This window comes from Ixodes scapularis, unplaced genomic scaffold (assembly GCF_016920785.2).
Source record: "Ixodes scapularis isolate PalLabHiFi unplaced genomic scaffold, ASM1692078v2 PGA_scaffold6__148_contigs__length_123643588, whole genome shotgun sequence".
Taxonomy (NCBI): domain Eukaryota; kingdom Metazoa; phylum Arthropoda; class Arachnida; order Ixodida; family Ixodidae; genus Ixodes; species Ixodes scapularis.
Genome location: NW_024609881.1, coordinates 105724249 through 105740787, shown reverse-complemented (window position 1 = coordinate 105740787; position 16539 = coordinate 105724249). Strand labels below are relative to the sequence as shown.

At 42.3% G+C, this 16539-nt stretch overlaps 1 protein-coding gene across 1 annotated transcript in view; it reads left to right on the top strand.

The window, feature by feature from the left end:
* The window catches only part of LOC115326524 (cytochrome P450 3A4), a 35636-nt gene extending 19097 nt beyond the window's left edge, over positions 1–16539 (top strand). The window contains exons 3-14 of the mRNA XM_029987434.4: positions 158–210; positions 429–525; positions 1939–2064; positions 3500–3749; positions 4769–4899; positions 5533–5641; positions 7230–7317; positions 9811–9919; positions 11524–11612; positions 13197–13337; positions 14530–14695; positions 16295–16539. Coding sequence (XP_029843294.2) covers positions 158–210; positions 429–525; positions 1939–2064; positions 3500–3749; positions 4769–4899; positions 5533–5641; positions 7230–7317; positions 9811–9919; positions 11524–11612; positions 13197–13337; positions 14530–14695; positions 16295–16375 — 1440 coding nt within the window. The 3' untranslated portion in view covers positions 16376–16539. The remainder of the gene's footprint in view (positions 1–157; positions 211–428; positions 526–1938; positions 2065–3499; positions 3750–4768; positions 4900–5532; positions 5642–7229; positions 7318–9810; positions 9920–11523; positions 11613–13196; positions 13338–14529; positions 14696–16294) is intronic.

Genomic DNA, 16539 nt, shown 5'->3' with positions numbered 1-16539 from the left:
TTCTTACCTCGTCATTCTTTCAGCTTCCTTTGTAGACTGCGATATTTGGCTTTCTGAGCGCTCTGTGGAGAGTGGATCCACGTGATTTTGGCTCACTGTGTCTTTGCGCTTGGTCATTCGAGCTCTTATTTGCATTTTTATGCCATGTTTTTTTTAGGGAGCTGCCCAATCGTTTGAAGACTGGATTAAGAAGTACGGAGACGTTGTTGGGTAAGCGATAATTTTTGCCGATTAGCCTATTTGTTAGAAATAAATGATATAGTTTCTCTAATTCAGAAAAAAAAAAAACGCACATGAAGTTTGTTTTGTGGAAAATCGTTAAGAAAACTTGAATAACAATAATGATCAATTTGAGTGGTAAATAAATATAATGGCTAAGTAGTGTAAGGCATTTGTTTTGTTTCCTTCATCACCAAAATCCCCTGTAGGTTTTACAATGGAGCTAAACCCATGTTGATCATCCAAGACCTGGACTTGATCAAAAAGATTCAGATCAAGGACTTCAGCAACTTCCACGGAAGAGGGGTGAGTCACAACGTCCATTGCACAAATCTTGGCTTATGTATGGTTTATTCTTTTTTAGTTTTTGTTTCTTTACGAGTCTATTTTAATTTTGTGCTTTCGTTGCCTGGAATGAGGCAACGTCTGGTTCTTTTGCTGGGGTCTGTGGTGACGTAAGAACGCCGAGTTCTAATTGGCTCTAATTGGAGGATAGTGGTTAGACCTCAAGGCAGCTTGCTTCGAGGTCTGCTCATCATCCTTCAATTAGAGCCAATCAAAGCTCGGCGTTCTGATGTCACCACATCCTCTGCAAAAGAAGCAGACGAACTTGCACTCCCTATACCAACTAGCAGACGAGGCGTGCGAATTTCCAAACGTCACCAGATTAGATCAACGCAGCACACCCTATAGCTTGCGTCAGCATCGCCGCCAGAGCCTCTTGCAGCGCCTCACGACAAGCGCGACGCTAGAACGTTGGACGCCAAGACGAACGCGTCTGTCGCTCTGCGGCGTGTCTCGTCGGGCTTCGGCGTGTTGCCGCTTGAAGCGAGTCGTGTATCCACTAACTAGAGTTTTTCGACACGCTTCCCCCGAAGGGGGAGCAGAGTTGCGCGTTTGGTATATTCCCCGAGCCGCCACGCCACTATTCGCCGATATCAATCACGTGAGGACCGAAGCATCCAGCACCGTGCAGGAAAGCTACCGCTACGGTCGCTCCACCGACGTTGCACGCGCCCCGGCGTACATTTCCCTGCTTCCGCCTCCTTCTCCTCCTTTCCTGTTCTCCATGCGCGGCGGCGCATGACGAGCAAAGCATCCAGCGCCGTGCAGGAAAGCCGGTGCTACGGCAACCCGCCGGGGCTGAATGCGCAACTCTGCTACCATAGGTAGCTATAAACAGGAACTCTGCCACTAACTAGAGTTCTTCTATAGACTCCCTACGTGAACCAGAATTGCGCGTTCATCCCCATAACTTCGGCTTTCCTGCATGGCCCAGGATTCTGCTCATCATGTAACTGAATTCGCCGAGGCGCGCGCGTTGCGTGCTCCTTCTCTTTCTTTCCTGGCAAACAGGAAAGGAGGTGAAGGATGGGGGTTGCCTCAAAGCCAATCTCTGATTGGCTGATTGAAGGATAGTGGGTATACCTCAAAGCATGGCTCCCTTGAGGTCTTCTACTCACTATCCTGCCAATCAGAACCAATTAGAGCTGGGCGTTCTGACGTCATCACAACCATTGCAAAAGAAGCAGACGAACTTGCGTTTACCTTATAAAGCTTTCACCTTATAAGGCTTTCACCTTATAAAGCGCGGACAATAAACGAAACTTAATCGTATTTTTTTTCTTGATAAATGTGCCTCTTTGGTGCGACATAATAATACCATATTAAGGTATATAATAGGGTTCGCAATACTTAGTGAGGAGTTGATGCGTGCAGGTGGTATCTCCGATTTCCAAGGAGCACCATCTGGGCAAACTCAGTCTTATAAATGTGGACGGAGAACGATGGAAGGACATGCGAAGCCTCCTGACACCCGCTTTCACCTCAAGCAACATGAAAAAAGTGAGTCATAGTTCAACCAGGCTTGCTGAACAGAGCATCTGTCTGGCAATAAACTTGGTAAAAATTTTGAAAACGGCGAGCGAGAAGTGTTGTAAAAACAAAGCAGTAAATATTGCAGGTGGTAAAAATCCAACATTTCGAGTAAAGCATTGACGTCGGAAGTGGACTTTACTCAATAGTATACTCAATTTACTACAGTCAGTGAACTAAACACAATATAGAGCGACAAGAGAAATGCGCACTGTGAATTGCTAAAACATGGTCGGTGTTTACTAGCTAATCGTCTAGCTGGTTCTCAAACGTTTGACCGTACGACAAACCTCCTAATTTACTCGGAGGTTGTTCGGGGGCCCCAGTGCATTCTACATCAGAAGTCTTGTGCAATGGCACAGAAGAGTTTTTTTTTTGTTTTTGTTTTATAGCTGTTTAAAATGAGCACGTACCCCCATGAGTGTTCTCGAGGACACCTGTGGGTTCGCAGATCACAGTTTGAGAACCGTTGGTCTAGTTTTTCAGAGATACGTTTACACGGTTCCAGTTATTCTAAAATTGTTTCGAGAATAGAAATTAATTTTTATTTTTGACGTTGGTATATAGAGGGGATGAGCTTTGTGGATCGTGTGTGTTTACGCATTTCTGCTACTTCATTTTGTTATAATTTTATTTATCATCATGATCATCATCATCATCATCATCAGCTCTTTATTTCTGCCGTTAGTATGTGAGGCCCAAGGGCGGATGCAGGAATTTCCTGAGAGGGGGGTCAGGTGTCGGTCAGCGTACCATTTGTTTAGGAACCCCCTCCCCCTCTACCTAGTTTCACGCCCTAAATTTCAGACATGCAGAATTCAAGAGGGGGGTCAGGACATCCGGACCAACCCTCTAAATCCGCCCCTGTGTGAGGGGATGAGCTTCATGGATCGTGTGTGTTTACGCATTTCTGCTACTTCATTTTCTTATAATTTTATTTATCATCATGATCATCACCATCAGCATCAATATCACCGGAATTATCATCATCATCATCAGCTCTTTATTTCTGTTCCCCCAAACAACATTTGTCTGTCTTTACCACGTCTAGCCTCCATTACCACATCAAGAGTGTGGTCATATTTTCACCACGACTAACCTTCATTGCCGTGGGGATTGCTTTTCATGTTCTACTTTTCGTGGAACAGCAAATGAAAAAAAAAAAAGCACACACACATGTGGGCATCGGAAGACAACATGCTAATACAAGATGTGAACACCGGGCTGTCTTGATTGCTGATTTATATATAAAAAAAGAAAGGAAGCTGGTTGTCGGCCATAGGCTTTAAGATGAACGCCCAATTCTTAAATCAAAGTATATAGTTCCCCTCCCGACCGCCGCAAAAGTGGCGGTTGAATATCGTTGAAAATATTGCAATCCTTGTACCTTGAACCTCTCTTGCAGCTATCACATCTGATGGACGTCTGCTCCGATGAGTTTCTGGAAGTTCTTGATTCCCTCCATGACCAAGACAAGGCATTCGAAATAAGGGCGGTCTTCCAGAAACTTACGATGGACGTGATCGTTAGGTCGGCCTTCGGAGTGCAATCGGACGTTCAAAAGAATTCCGAAGTGACGGGCATGAATGCGATGATCAAGGAAATAATGGAAAGCCTGCAGCAGTTTCGCACGGGCTGGCTGACGTTTCTCGTCGGTAAGCACCTCATACAGAACATGTGATCATTTATCCTCTGAATGCTAGAATATTTTTTTCTTCTTAATTTTCTCCTAAACTGCCATCACAGCCAGACACGTAGGTAGAAAAGAACGGACTGGGAGAAGAGGACTTACCTCCATAAATTGTCCTATGCTTAGCTAAATTTGAAAGAAAATAAAAACAAAATAAAGCAGAGTTTGTTTTGTGGCTAGAATTGTCACAGGAGCGTCACGCGACGGCTAAATGTAGCGGTCACGTGACGTCAATAGAGGTCAGGTGACGTCACTCGTCCTTGCATGGGTGAATTCTCCGTTCACGGCAGTTTCGCGGAAGCCTATGCATCTTAGGCAAGATTCCCGAAATTTTCTTACGACAAAAAAGTTCGTAAAGTTATCTTACGACGAAGTTACGAACTTTTGAGTAAGTTCGTAAGTTTTGCGTAAGTTATGACGAAATCATGATTTCGTTGTAACTTACGCAACACTTGGGGAAAGTTTGTTTCGGGAATACTTGAAAGATCGTAACTTTGTCGTAATATAAATTCATCAACTTTTTTTGTCGTAAGGAAGTTTCGCAATTCTGGTCTTTTGGTTTTTGCCTGTAATGACTGATTACTTTGGACGTTCCAAAACTGCTCGATTATCTCATCAGTCGATTGGATTTTGCTGCATTATTGCGGGTCATATGAGCATTAACAGCCAAACAGGCATTTTAAGTGTACTTTTCAGTCTTTGAAGATGCTCAGAATAGAGCTGCAACGCAATGTCTGGTCTTCAGGGTTAAAGATAATGAAGCTCGTGTCAAAGATAATGAAGCCCATCATAAAAGCAATCGCTCTAATATAGGTTTTTTAAACATACTAATACCTTTCTATATGGGCCCATCCGGAATAAAAAAAAAATATATATATAAATTGTTTTCACGAGAGTTTTAAAGACAAGCTCAGTTTAGAATATATCTGGTATCGTCGTGCGTTCTCTAATACATTTCTGGGGAACATTCTGTCCGTTTTTCAGCTTGCCTTCCAGAATTTTCTCTTCTATGGAAATTGGCATTTCTTTTGAGGGAACGTTTCATGAAGGCACCGTCGGACAACATCAGATATGGCATCATGCCGATAATTGACATGCGCAGGTCTAATCCAGAGGCAAGTGTCCCTTTATATAGTTAGTAACAGGTTAAAAAGACACGCCAGACGCGGCGAGTCCCGAGAATTGTGTTAGATCTCCGCAGACAAGATTGCAGCATTAGCCGATAAGAGGGCTGAGGAACGAATTTCGAAGCAAAAAGCGAAGATATAATAACCGACGCCCCGCATTTTTTAAGCTCTCAAAGACAATACGGCGTGCGAACAGCAACTGAATTTGTGCGAACAGCGGAGATGCGGGTGTCCTAGTTGAACCTAGAAAAAAATTCAGCCTTTTTAATCCAATGTTTTCAGGCTAAACCTTAAAAGAGGTTCAGCCATACTTAATCCTCAGCCCCCACCCCGGGAAAGCACCGAAGGTTTAAGCCCAACTGACCCGGTCCTCATTTTCCTTTTCCGTGTTATTGAAAACATTTGCCATAAAAAACCTAGAAAGAGGAACGTGGTGAGACTGGTGTAGTGGAACGTGAGATACTATGAAAGTAGGAAGTAACAAGCCTTGCTAACCGTAGAACAAAGATGACAATTTTGCCCCATGACATTGTGTTAATTGTATGTATAGGATGAATAACTACTATGTTGAATAGAGCAAATATTGGAGATTGTCACAGCAAATTTGTGTATTTTCCTCAGACTCGTCGAGAAGATCTGCTGCAACTTTTGCTGAACGCTGAGGCCGAAGAAGGGGCAGCTGTAAACGTTCATCAGCTCACTGTGGGCTACGAAGGCGAGACATCACAATGTGAGTTAGTTTGATTCAAGTTTTAAGCGAGTCTGACAATTAAAGTTTGTCTATGGCTGCCTTCACAGAAAGGCTGACGTAAACTAAACTTGTGACGTCACAATAAAAAGGCAAAATTCCCGGACAAAAAAAAAAAAAGAAACAAAAAAACTATATGCATGATTGGCATCAGCGGGTAACTTTTCATTTATGCGGAACGTGGGACATTGATAAAAACTAGAAAAATTGGCAACTAAAACAAAAACTAAATCATTGGTTTCGGGGCCTCGGCTTTCTTCCGGGTCGTCGTCTAGGATACGGTCAGCCATATTACTTGTGGAAAGAACCACATCCATCGCCGAAGCGGCAACTGCGCATTACAAAGCGACGCGGCGCCTGCTCGGGTCTGGCTCCGCGCCAGCTGTGCGACGCTCGTATTGGTCCGAAGCGCTGACGTCATTCTCTTCCTCTCTTCCTGCCGCCGACACGATACCTCCTCACCACCCCACTCTACTCGCCACGTTTAGCGTGACGCTGAAACACGGACTGGCTCAGGCAGGTTTTCTCGAAAACGAGCGTTCCAATGCTAACGCATTAAAAAATGAACGACAGGAAAGAAACATATGCAATAGAGTTTCTACAGTAACTTTCTTTATAGATGACTCGTCTCGTTTTGTTTGAAATGACATAAATAAAATTGTGTTCGATAGCATTTACAGTTCCCACCGTCCCTGATTGCACCTTGAGCCTATAGTAAGGTATGATTATTTAAAACGTACAACGAAACAGACGGGGACGGAAGAAAGGAGTCAAACAACCGCTGAACTTACAACTTAAGTTTTAATCGTCAAGGCGCAGACTATATACAGGATTTTACAAATGAATACACACAAAGCCACCCCACTAAAACCCGCACAATCATCGCGCCTGCTGTCGTCTTGAAAGGAAATCGAATTCTTTAGCCGACAAAAGAGCCGACGTGACGCTGACACACTCTTCCCCCAAGCACGCTATTGCGCCTGCCTCTATAATCGCCCTGGTCAGGGTATTGGCACTTCTTCCAATGACAGTACATTTTTTTTAAATTCCGCATCACAGCCACAGTCATGACAAAAAGTGTACTATCATAGCATGGAAGAAGTGCCATACCCTGACCAGGGAGATTATAGAGGCAGAGGCGATAGCGCGTTTGGGGGAAGAGTGTCAGCGCCCCGTCGGTTAATCGTCACGACGACACCATGCGCGATGCTTGTGCGTGTTTTAAAGGGGTCTTATTGGTTTGTGTGCTTCCTTTGTTTGATCGTGTATATAGGCTGTACCTTGGCGATTAAAACTTCAGTTGTAAGTTCAGCGGAAGTTTGTCTCCTTTATTTTTTCCGTCTCGTCTGTTTCGCTGTACGTTTTAAATAATCATGCCTTACCAAAACGCCCCCAAGCTTCCAGTCTGAACCTAGAAAGGTACTTCTGAAAACTTGAATTCTTTTACCAATGGATTCAGATTCACTAATTGAGCGCACAGCGTTTGTTGTACTATGTGTTGTGCGGAGAGAGGTTTAATTGATCTTAAAGTCTTTTTTTTTCTGACAACTAAACTGGGTTTCTTTCTCAGTAGCAGAATCTAAATCAAGCGGGCGCAAGAGGAGGACTCTGAACAATGCCGAGATACAGGCCAACGCTATAGTCTTTCTAATTGCTGGGTAAGTTGGTATAAATTGCACTAAATCACTCATGCCGCGCAGAGAAAAATCACACTTTTCATCATAATATAAGAATGAAAGAACGCATCCTACAGATGCATCTCCATTAGCGCGTAAGGACGTTACATGGTTGATGAAAGCATATGCTTATAAGCCGCTCCCCATGCAGAAATCAGTAATCTGAGTTTATATTGCTAGAATGCAGTAAACAATATAAATGAAGTTACGTGGAGAACAAGTGATCCATCTAATGCACTTAAAGCTGCATTCGCTCATCTTTCTGTGCATAATCGGGTGGTGAAGATAACATTTCTGATCTGCATATAGCCGTTGGCAACTACGACCTTTGGGTACCACCATATTGCTGCTGGCGTGTGTATATTGTCTGATAGTGAAGGCTTCTGAAGTCCTGCCCATGGTTGCAAAACTTGCGCCCAAAAAAAGCATTATCTATCCAAGGTAGTTGGTCAGACTAGTTTTTAAAGCACGGTCGGGAAAAAAAGCATTAGGATGACATGCTAGTGTTCCTGTGAATATGAAGTCTGCATCGAACTTTGATGAAAACACGTGGCAAAAAAAAACAGAAGAATGAATCCTCAAGCCAAGACGCTATATGCCAGGAAGTCAACGACGACTCGCAGCACCTATAGGTCCCACTGTTTGGAAACTTGCTGGGAAACAAGTCCTTTTCCTTAGTGGTTCCTCTGAGAGTTACCAATGACGGTCCTTCAAGAAGCTATCAATGACGTTTCTTCACGAAGTGGCGGTTGCTCGGGGAGTTTCAGATGACTGTTATTTTTACAGAGTTACAACGTGCGGTTCCGTAGAGACTTATCAATGGCGCTTCCTCAGGGAGTAACAGGTGTCATTTTTTTAGAGAGTTACCAATGTAGTTCTTCAGAGAGTTTCCAAGAACAGTTTACGGTAATTTCTGAGATTCTAGGACATTCGCCCTTCAGCAAAAACGTTGTAAGACGTGATTTCAGCCGCACATCTGTATAACTCTGGCAGCATTATAAACAGAAAATGGTACAATGCTAAGATTAATTATAACCCGAGAAACGTACACATTAACACGCGATTACTAGCATACCAAAATTCGCAAAAAGGGTCTGCGTCCCGACACTTATTGCCCTGTAGAGACTACGCGTCTAAGCCTTGGTGTCGGTGGCGCTGCCATTTTGTTCAAACATAATAACAAGCAATTCAAAGAGATTGTTAAAGCGTATAAAAAAAAAAGAAAGAAAAGAAGTATCATATGTCATACTACCATCCGTAACCCTGCTGGACAGTGAGGCAACTTTTTTGGTCTAGGATAAGGGTAGTTTCAGTTTGAGAATGTTTGTTCTGTATTCTCGTGGAAGTCTAGAAGTGTCAATAACACCAGAAAGGGAGTTATTTATTTGGAGTCTTTCTAAGAAATAATCAGTTGATAATCAGCGCTTAATCCTGTGGTGAACGTTTCATCACTATGACAGTCCCTATTTTGCATTATTTTCTATGGACAACCATTTGGAATATCTTGAATTTCTTCTGTCCATCATAATAAGGAACTTTCATCTACCCAAGGATTAGAATAGCGTCAGACACGGGAGTAGACACCCAAGTTCACGTAGTAGACATCCACTTTATCAGAGCAAACACTGGAAAGGAGGCAAGTATTTCCTCCCCCGTTTTCTTTCGCCTCCTCCCCAGCGTACTCTCTGTAAAGTGGAAAGAGTGGAAGGCTTCGCGGGAGCAGCTTTTCTTGCTTTTCTTTACCTGCAACAGGGCATTAGACGTGTTAAGCCCGAAATTCCGCAGGATAGGATTCGCAAGCACGAAACAGCTCCACTCATTGTCCAAGGAACTGAGCTGTCCTGGACATGAGGCGGGGCGTTGTTTTGATGGGCATTAATTAAGAAAAATCACAAGAAAGTTTGATTTTTCTTTTTTTGGAGATTACACAAGAATGCTGTGTCCCTACTTAGCGGCCGCTTCGCTACCTATCTCTCTTCGAAAATTCAGGGTTGGCGTTTTTTCTGGAATTTTTAAATTCCAACAGACTATATCCAGAAGTCCTTGCTGATTGTGATTCGTTCTACGGCATACTTAGGGAATAAGGCCCCGATCTTATCGTCTCGCTTCGGCCCACGGGTTTTAAAAGAAAGTAGCGCCGAAGCAAAACCTTTCTGGATGATGTCTGTGGTTGGCTGACAAGTTCTTCCCTAAGGCAAACGAGGTTCTGCTTTATGTAGGTGCTACATTCCTACCGACTATTGCATCAAAATATTTATCTCTGTATCAAAATGAGCTGATCGGCTAGTTGGTTTCGCATATTCACAATGTAGCGGGAATACAAAACAGGAAGGAGAATGATATAGGAAAGAACGCGGTTTTTCCTATCTCTGTCTCCTTCCTGTTTTGTCTTTGCGCGACTTTGTAAATATCTATCTCTGACCAAATCGCGAGAGTCACAAAGTATTTTGGCCTATGTTACTTTCACCAACACAGTTTTGAGACGACGAGCACGGCTTTGACGTTCACGACATACCTGCTGGCAAAGTTCCAAGACGTCCAAGACAGACTGAGGAGCGAGATAACTGCCGTACTGGAGAGAGACGTAAATATATCTACGCAGTTTTCTTAAAATTGTATTTTTAAGCAAAACGTACGTAAGCGATTTTAAGAGGTGGACTATTTACCGTCATAAAAGGGCTCACAGTCATTGGACCAACCGCCATAAAACCATGCCCGAACTTTGCATTAAAGCGCGTGATACTACGTAAGAACTAACACTTTGCTCTGTATTTACTTTAACCGCGACTTACTGTATCGCAATTTGTACACTTGAAGTGATTGCAGAGCACGGCTATGTAAATACTTCGAACCAGCCGTGACAACAGGCGGACAAGTTATCAGGGTAGTTATTTGACGCCACGTCTTACTGACAATTAATCTTACTGACAACTACTGACAATGGACAATTAGAAAAATAAAATAAAGGGAGCTTTACTTATTTGCACCTGAAATAAACACATCCTCATTTATAAAAAGTCACATTTATGGAATAGTGTGCCACATAGCACGCACACATAATACTTATTGTTTTTTCTGGCTGTGTCAGCAAAATTAAAATGACAGACAGGCTTCCGCCGAAACCTTAGCAAAGTGAGTGATTTACTGAAAAGTCCCACAAACACTGCAAATGGCAAAGACAATAAGATATTTTTTTTTTTTAAAGCAGGGTATGCATGCTGAAATCTACACTCTTTGAAATAGGGGTTGTATAGGTGTAGACCACTTGTCTTATATGTAACACCCAAGAAACCACATTTGGACGTTTAGTCCACTGATGTCGAGCTGGCGGTACCAACTTTTACGAGCAGCGTGATAGCTGTTGGATGTAACGCATTAAGTAGATAATGTGCGAAAAAGACAAAAAAACAACAAAAAACACTGAGGTTTTGGCAGCAGGGCTAAGAAAACCTTGATTGTCTTACTGTAGCCTTTAATTCGTACATTAATTATTTTTATAAGTTGTATCAGCCGTACTTTAAAGTTGGTATCTTCGTTTTGACATCTGTGGACTGAACGTCGAATTGTTGTTTTGGGCTGTTCCATATAGGACAAGGGATTTGCCCCTATACAACCCCTATTTCTTAAACTGTAAGGTTCTCAACGTTTCCTCACACTTGCGTTACTGCAATTTCTATTATTTCCCTGACTATTTTGACATACTTGAGTGTTAGAATCATACATTTTTGCAAGTAAGAAAACTATTATATTTGTTAACACTCAACCAATGCTTAATTTATTTCCTCTAATAACAAAAAAAAACAAAAACAAAAAACAGCAACAACAACAACACAGATGTGTAAACAAATATGACCATCTGCGCAGTCACAAGTTTCGAAATGTGTACTTTGATAAATTGCTGATAAGTTAGATTATAAATTGCTGATAAGTTAGATAAGCTAAGAAGAAATTATTGGCGACTTCTAAAGAAGAATAGCGCTGAAAGTTCATAAGATTAATATTTTGAGTGAAATGTTTTCTTAATTAGCATCTTGAAAATGGGCCTGTTACACGGAGCGCTTACTGATTGCATGTCCACACTAAGAATGTATGAAGTTATATACTACGTGATAGTCGTATTAGTCGTTTTTAACGTTCAGTAAAGTTCATCTTGACTGCAGGTAACCTGAGCATACATGATTGTTTTAGGGAAAGTTCACCTACGACAACGTCTTCGGCATGCGGTACCTCGACCAAGTGATCTCGGAGTCGTTGAGGTTCTACCCACCGGTCACCGGGTAAAGGAAACCCCTTAATATGAAAGGCTTCCACACCTTTTTAATGTAATGGAGGAAAGCACTTATAGAATTGACGTTGCCACAGGTTTTTAGGCACCATAATCAAAGCCAGCCAAATGAAACCAAGGGCGTGGCATATGCGGAGTGCAAGTTGGTCTGCTTCTTTTGCAGGGGTTGTGGTGACGTGAGAACGCCGCGCTCTGATTGGCTCTGATAGAAGGATAGTGGGTAGACCTCGAAGCAAGCTGCCTTCAGGTCTACCCACTATCGATCAATCAGAGACAATCAGAGCGTGGCGTTGTTGTGACGTCATCAAAACCCCTGCAAAAAGAAGCAGACGAACTTGTGCTCCGAATATGCTTTCAGCTGCCTTAGATAGGCAGATGTCGTTCTACAGTGTGTCTGAAATAGTGGCCAGGCTTTTAAATGGATCGCAATAATTGGTCTCTTAACCTATCGCGCTACATATTTTGTGCAACGTTGCCCACAGATGGTGCATTATTTCTATAAAATTTGCAAAAAGGAAAAAACGGAGGAAAAAGTAAAAAAAAAAAGAAAGATGAAGTCTTAACTCGCATGGAAACGCAGCGAAGCCACCGGTGTTCAAACAATAGAATGTCGTTTGGCACGGGAGACAAGAGATGGCGCAAGTGGTCGCGACGCCAACTGCCGCCAACGAACGAGCGTACGGCGCCGTGAGCCGACGTCAAATAGCAGGCAATATTTTCGACTCAAAAGCGGTGCAAGCTTTTTCGATGTCAGTTGTCAATGCACGATTTTATCGTCCTTACAAATAAAACATAATGAATGAACACATATTCGATTGAAAAAAAAGAGAAGGTTTTTCGAGTTATTTTGACTGTTTTTTTTTTTTTTTTGTGCACTTATGCCCCCTGCTTTACAGTTCCTTTTGTTACCGCGCCTGTTTTTGGTTCTGCAACTGTCGCCGCCTGCGGAATGCGCACCGCTTTTGACTAGAAAAAATCGTCTGCCAAAGACGCCGGCTCTCGGCGCCGTACGTTCGTTTGTTGGTGGCAGTTGGCGTCACGACAACTTGTGCCATCTCCTGTCTCCCGTGCCAAACGACGCTCTATTGTTTCAAGACCGGTAGCTTCGCTGCATTTCCATAGGAGTTAAGCCTTTATCTTTTTTTCCCTTTTCCTCAGCTAAGTTCGCTCTTTGCAAGTAGTATAGAAAAAATGCAGCATCTGTGGGGAACGCTGCAAAAAGTCGTAGCGCGATTAGTTAAGAAACCAATTTTTGGCGGTCGATTTAAAGAGCCTGACCGCTGTTTGAGGCACGGCGTATTTTATTTCTTCTAAAAAGACAAATGAACGCAATTGTAGTCGCTGACGAATTAACGCAACGTGCGCCTGATAAAGTTTACGCTCTTGCTTCCTGGTTCGTTATTCGACGTTTTTATCACCAAATGCCGCAATTTTATTGGCTTTGAAGTAATAATGAGATGACGGGAACTCACCACAGCCTGCGTTTTGTAAGCTGCCCGCGGATACAGTTGGTTTCAAAGCCATAAGGGCGGTCGCCAAGTATCGTAAACATTTTTGTTTTTGTTTTGTTTGTTAGGTTTATCACGAGAACCTGCCAGCACGACTACGAGCACGATGGACTTAAGATCCCGGCCGGAATGAACGTTGTGATTCCTCCGTACCAACTTCAGCACGATCCAGACTTGTGGACTGAGCCCGAGAAGTTTGATCCGGAGAGGTGAGCCTGAGAAGAACAATCTTGCCCTCCTCGAACACATGTGAAGCGAAATATACGACCGCAATATTCGAGTGAAACATCCACGCGCAATTCCCACTAATCGAATAACGGTAACGTGACAACACAAAGCCTTTTTCCAGAACATAGGAAAGGCTCCGCTTGTGCGAGCACGCATGCTGACGGTGTACATAAATGGATTGATATTCCGAACATTGATGATAGTATTATGTTTGCTTCCTTGCTCTTGTTGAGCAACTCGAGAGGTAATGACATCCCGTGGTAAGGATAAGAAGAAAAACTCATCAGCTAAATTTTCATTTCATCGTTTGTGGTTTACTTCTTTTCGCTTGCCATTAAGTTTATAAAGGAAAAATGCAAAAAAAAAAAAAAAAACGAAAAAGTTTTATAGTTTTGGTTTTTGTTTTCTTCATGTTTTCATTCATTTTTCGCTCATGTGCTGTATGTTACCTATCTCTTTGTGAGTTTGAATAATAATAAACTTTAATTTTCGCCAAGCGTTGGTGGTAGCTAATTTATTTGACATCTGAAGGTCAGAATGGTAAGCTAAATTTCCTTTTCAAATTGAGGATTGTTCAAGCTTTCTGTCTTATCCGTAATGCAATAAAACGAGTAAATATTTATACTATTTTTCATGATTTGTTCCGATCCTTTCGATGTCTTCAAATAAAGCATTTTTCTATCTATGAGTCGCACCTATATATTTGTACGGTCGGCTCAGGCGAAACTGCATTGAAAAGCGCCCGTACTTTTAGTATGATCGCAATATATGCGCAAGCGAGAGCAAGTATGAATATTCTCGTCAAAGAATGGAACTAGAACTCCCATGGTAAATTTCTGTAGTTAAGGATCATACTTAAGAAAAAAAGATAAATGGTATGAGTAGCAACGTTGTATAACCCGCACCGGTGGAAAGTAAGAAAAAAAAAAAGAACGCAACTTATGCACGAAAAAATACTGTATATGCATGCATAAAATTGAGAAAGAGGGAGAGAGAGAGAATAGTTTTTTTTTTTATTTACAATCACGAATAGGTCAACCTGATAAAAAGCTGATTTGCTACTTCGGAAAAATTAAGAATTGAATCGCCATTCATTTACTCAGTGACGGGAACCCTGGTTCACTGCACATATCTTTATTTCGGCCCTGCAATTTCTTTGTCTCCCTGATTCAGATTCAGCGTAGAAAACAAGGGTAGCATCCACCCAATGGCCTTTCAGCCCTTTGGCAACGGACCCCGAAACTGCGTGGGAATGCGCTTCGCCCAACTCGAGATGAAACTGACACTTGCAAAGATGCTGGCCAAGTACAAGTTTCTGCTGGACGATAGACACGTTGAGGTTTGTGCAATCGATCTTTGTTGCGTCCTTCAAAGAGCTTCCTGAAAACAGTAGAAAGTGGGCGGAAGAAACTTTTCGAAGATTTAACGTTACAGTATTGTTCATGTTGGGTGACTTTTCAGTCGCATGTGAAATCATGCTTCAAAGCCCACATTCAAACTCCCGGTGTAAGATTAGGTTTTCGAAAATACAAGACGTTGAAACTCCTTATCATAATTTTGTTAAATCCCCTGAAACTAGGTGGGGAACGAGAAGAACTGAAAAGCGGAAGTGAAAGGAACAGAATTGTTACAAGAACGAATGAGGCGTATGGAAGATACTGGAGCTATCCTGGTGCTTATAGGCATTGTTTCCGGTTACGCAAGCCTTGATCTGAAATCGAAACAAAAAAACAAAACAAAACGGATTTCCGTTTTTTGGAAATTAAAAAAAAAGCGATAGACAAATTAAGGAATAAATAAATAAATCAAAACAATGTCGTCTGGGTGTCCTTTCACCGTATATAGAGGTCAGAAAGCCGACTTTTTGAAGAGTAACGATCGGAAAAACGCACCCGCTCAGCGCTAAACACTAAAATAACACTAGCCACACACAAAAAAATATAATACAATAAGGTGTCAGATATTGATACTTTAGTGAATATAATGCACTCCATGTTTAACTGGAAATTGTTCAAAATGAAAGCTTGGGCATGTTGGTAATGCATGGTGATTAAAACGTTCAGCGCAAACAGACGGGACAAAAGAGTGAGGACAGACAAGCGCTTGTGTGTCCTCTCTTTCCTGTCCCGTTTGCTTACGTTGTAGGTTTTAAGTAACTAAATGAAAGAGAAGATGCATATTCGTTCTAGAAAGGTTGATGACAACTCTGAAAATGTGTTTCATGGCTGCTGCGAGTACTCTAAATAGAACCGAATAATCATAGGAGCTTTCGTGCTTTTCATCGCAAACGCTCTTGCAAACACGAGATTGTAGGGAAAAAAAAAGTCAAAATAATGATAGAAAGGCTTTCCAGCAGGCCATGGACGCCTTCCAATGACAATTCACCTGGCTCCAGTAGTCCTCACTGGGATCACGCTAGCTAAATAATTGTTTTGAACGGTAACCTGTATAGTTACAAAAAAGTAACTCTTAGCAACGCTGCCTTCTACTATTCTGTTCCTTTCTCTTCCATTTTGAATTCTTCTCGTCCTCCACCCAGCCTCAGGTGGTTTAAGAAAATAACAATAGGAAGTTTTAACAAGTTGTGTTATTTTAGACACCAAAACGCTCACCATATTCTTGAAAGAATGACATGCTTTTTTAATGGAACCACCAATCTCAAAGGTTTGTCCGTCCGTCCCTCCATTCGTTCGTGCATTTCCCGCTAAAATTAGAGGGGGAATTGATGTGACGCGACCTATGCATAAAGTTTCTCCGCTAAAGTTAGCGGGGAAATTGATAAACGTAACTTTACAGAACGAAATTACTGTATGCCTTCTAAACAAAATCGAACGACCGCTCCTTAAACACTCCATTTTATGAATCACAGGACTTCAAGACAAAGGACGCAGCCAATTTATATAAAGATCAAATAATTTTGCTTCACAAACTTTTTCAGGAGGATCATCTTAAGCTGGGCTCTTCCTTTGTCTTCTGCTATCCCTCCGAAGGCGCTTGGCTGAAGGTGAAGAAGCTCTGAAGCTCTGCTCCGTCCAGAAGCTGAAGCTCCTGATGCGCTAAGCGCGTGCGCAGAAGTTCGTTTTCTTCAAGGGCGAAGCATCGGCACAAGCTCCGTTTCGACAGTCTGCGACACCGCCCTAATGTAACGTAGGAAACATGGATTGACCTGTGTGTGTGCCTCAA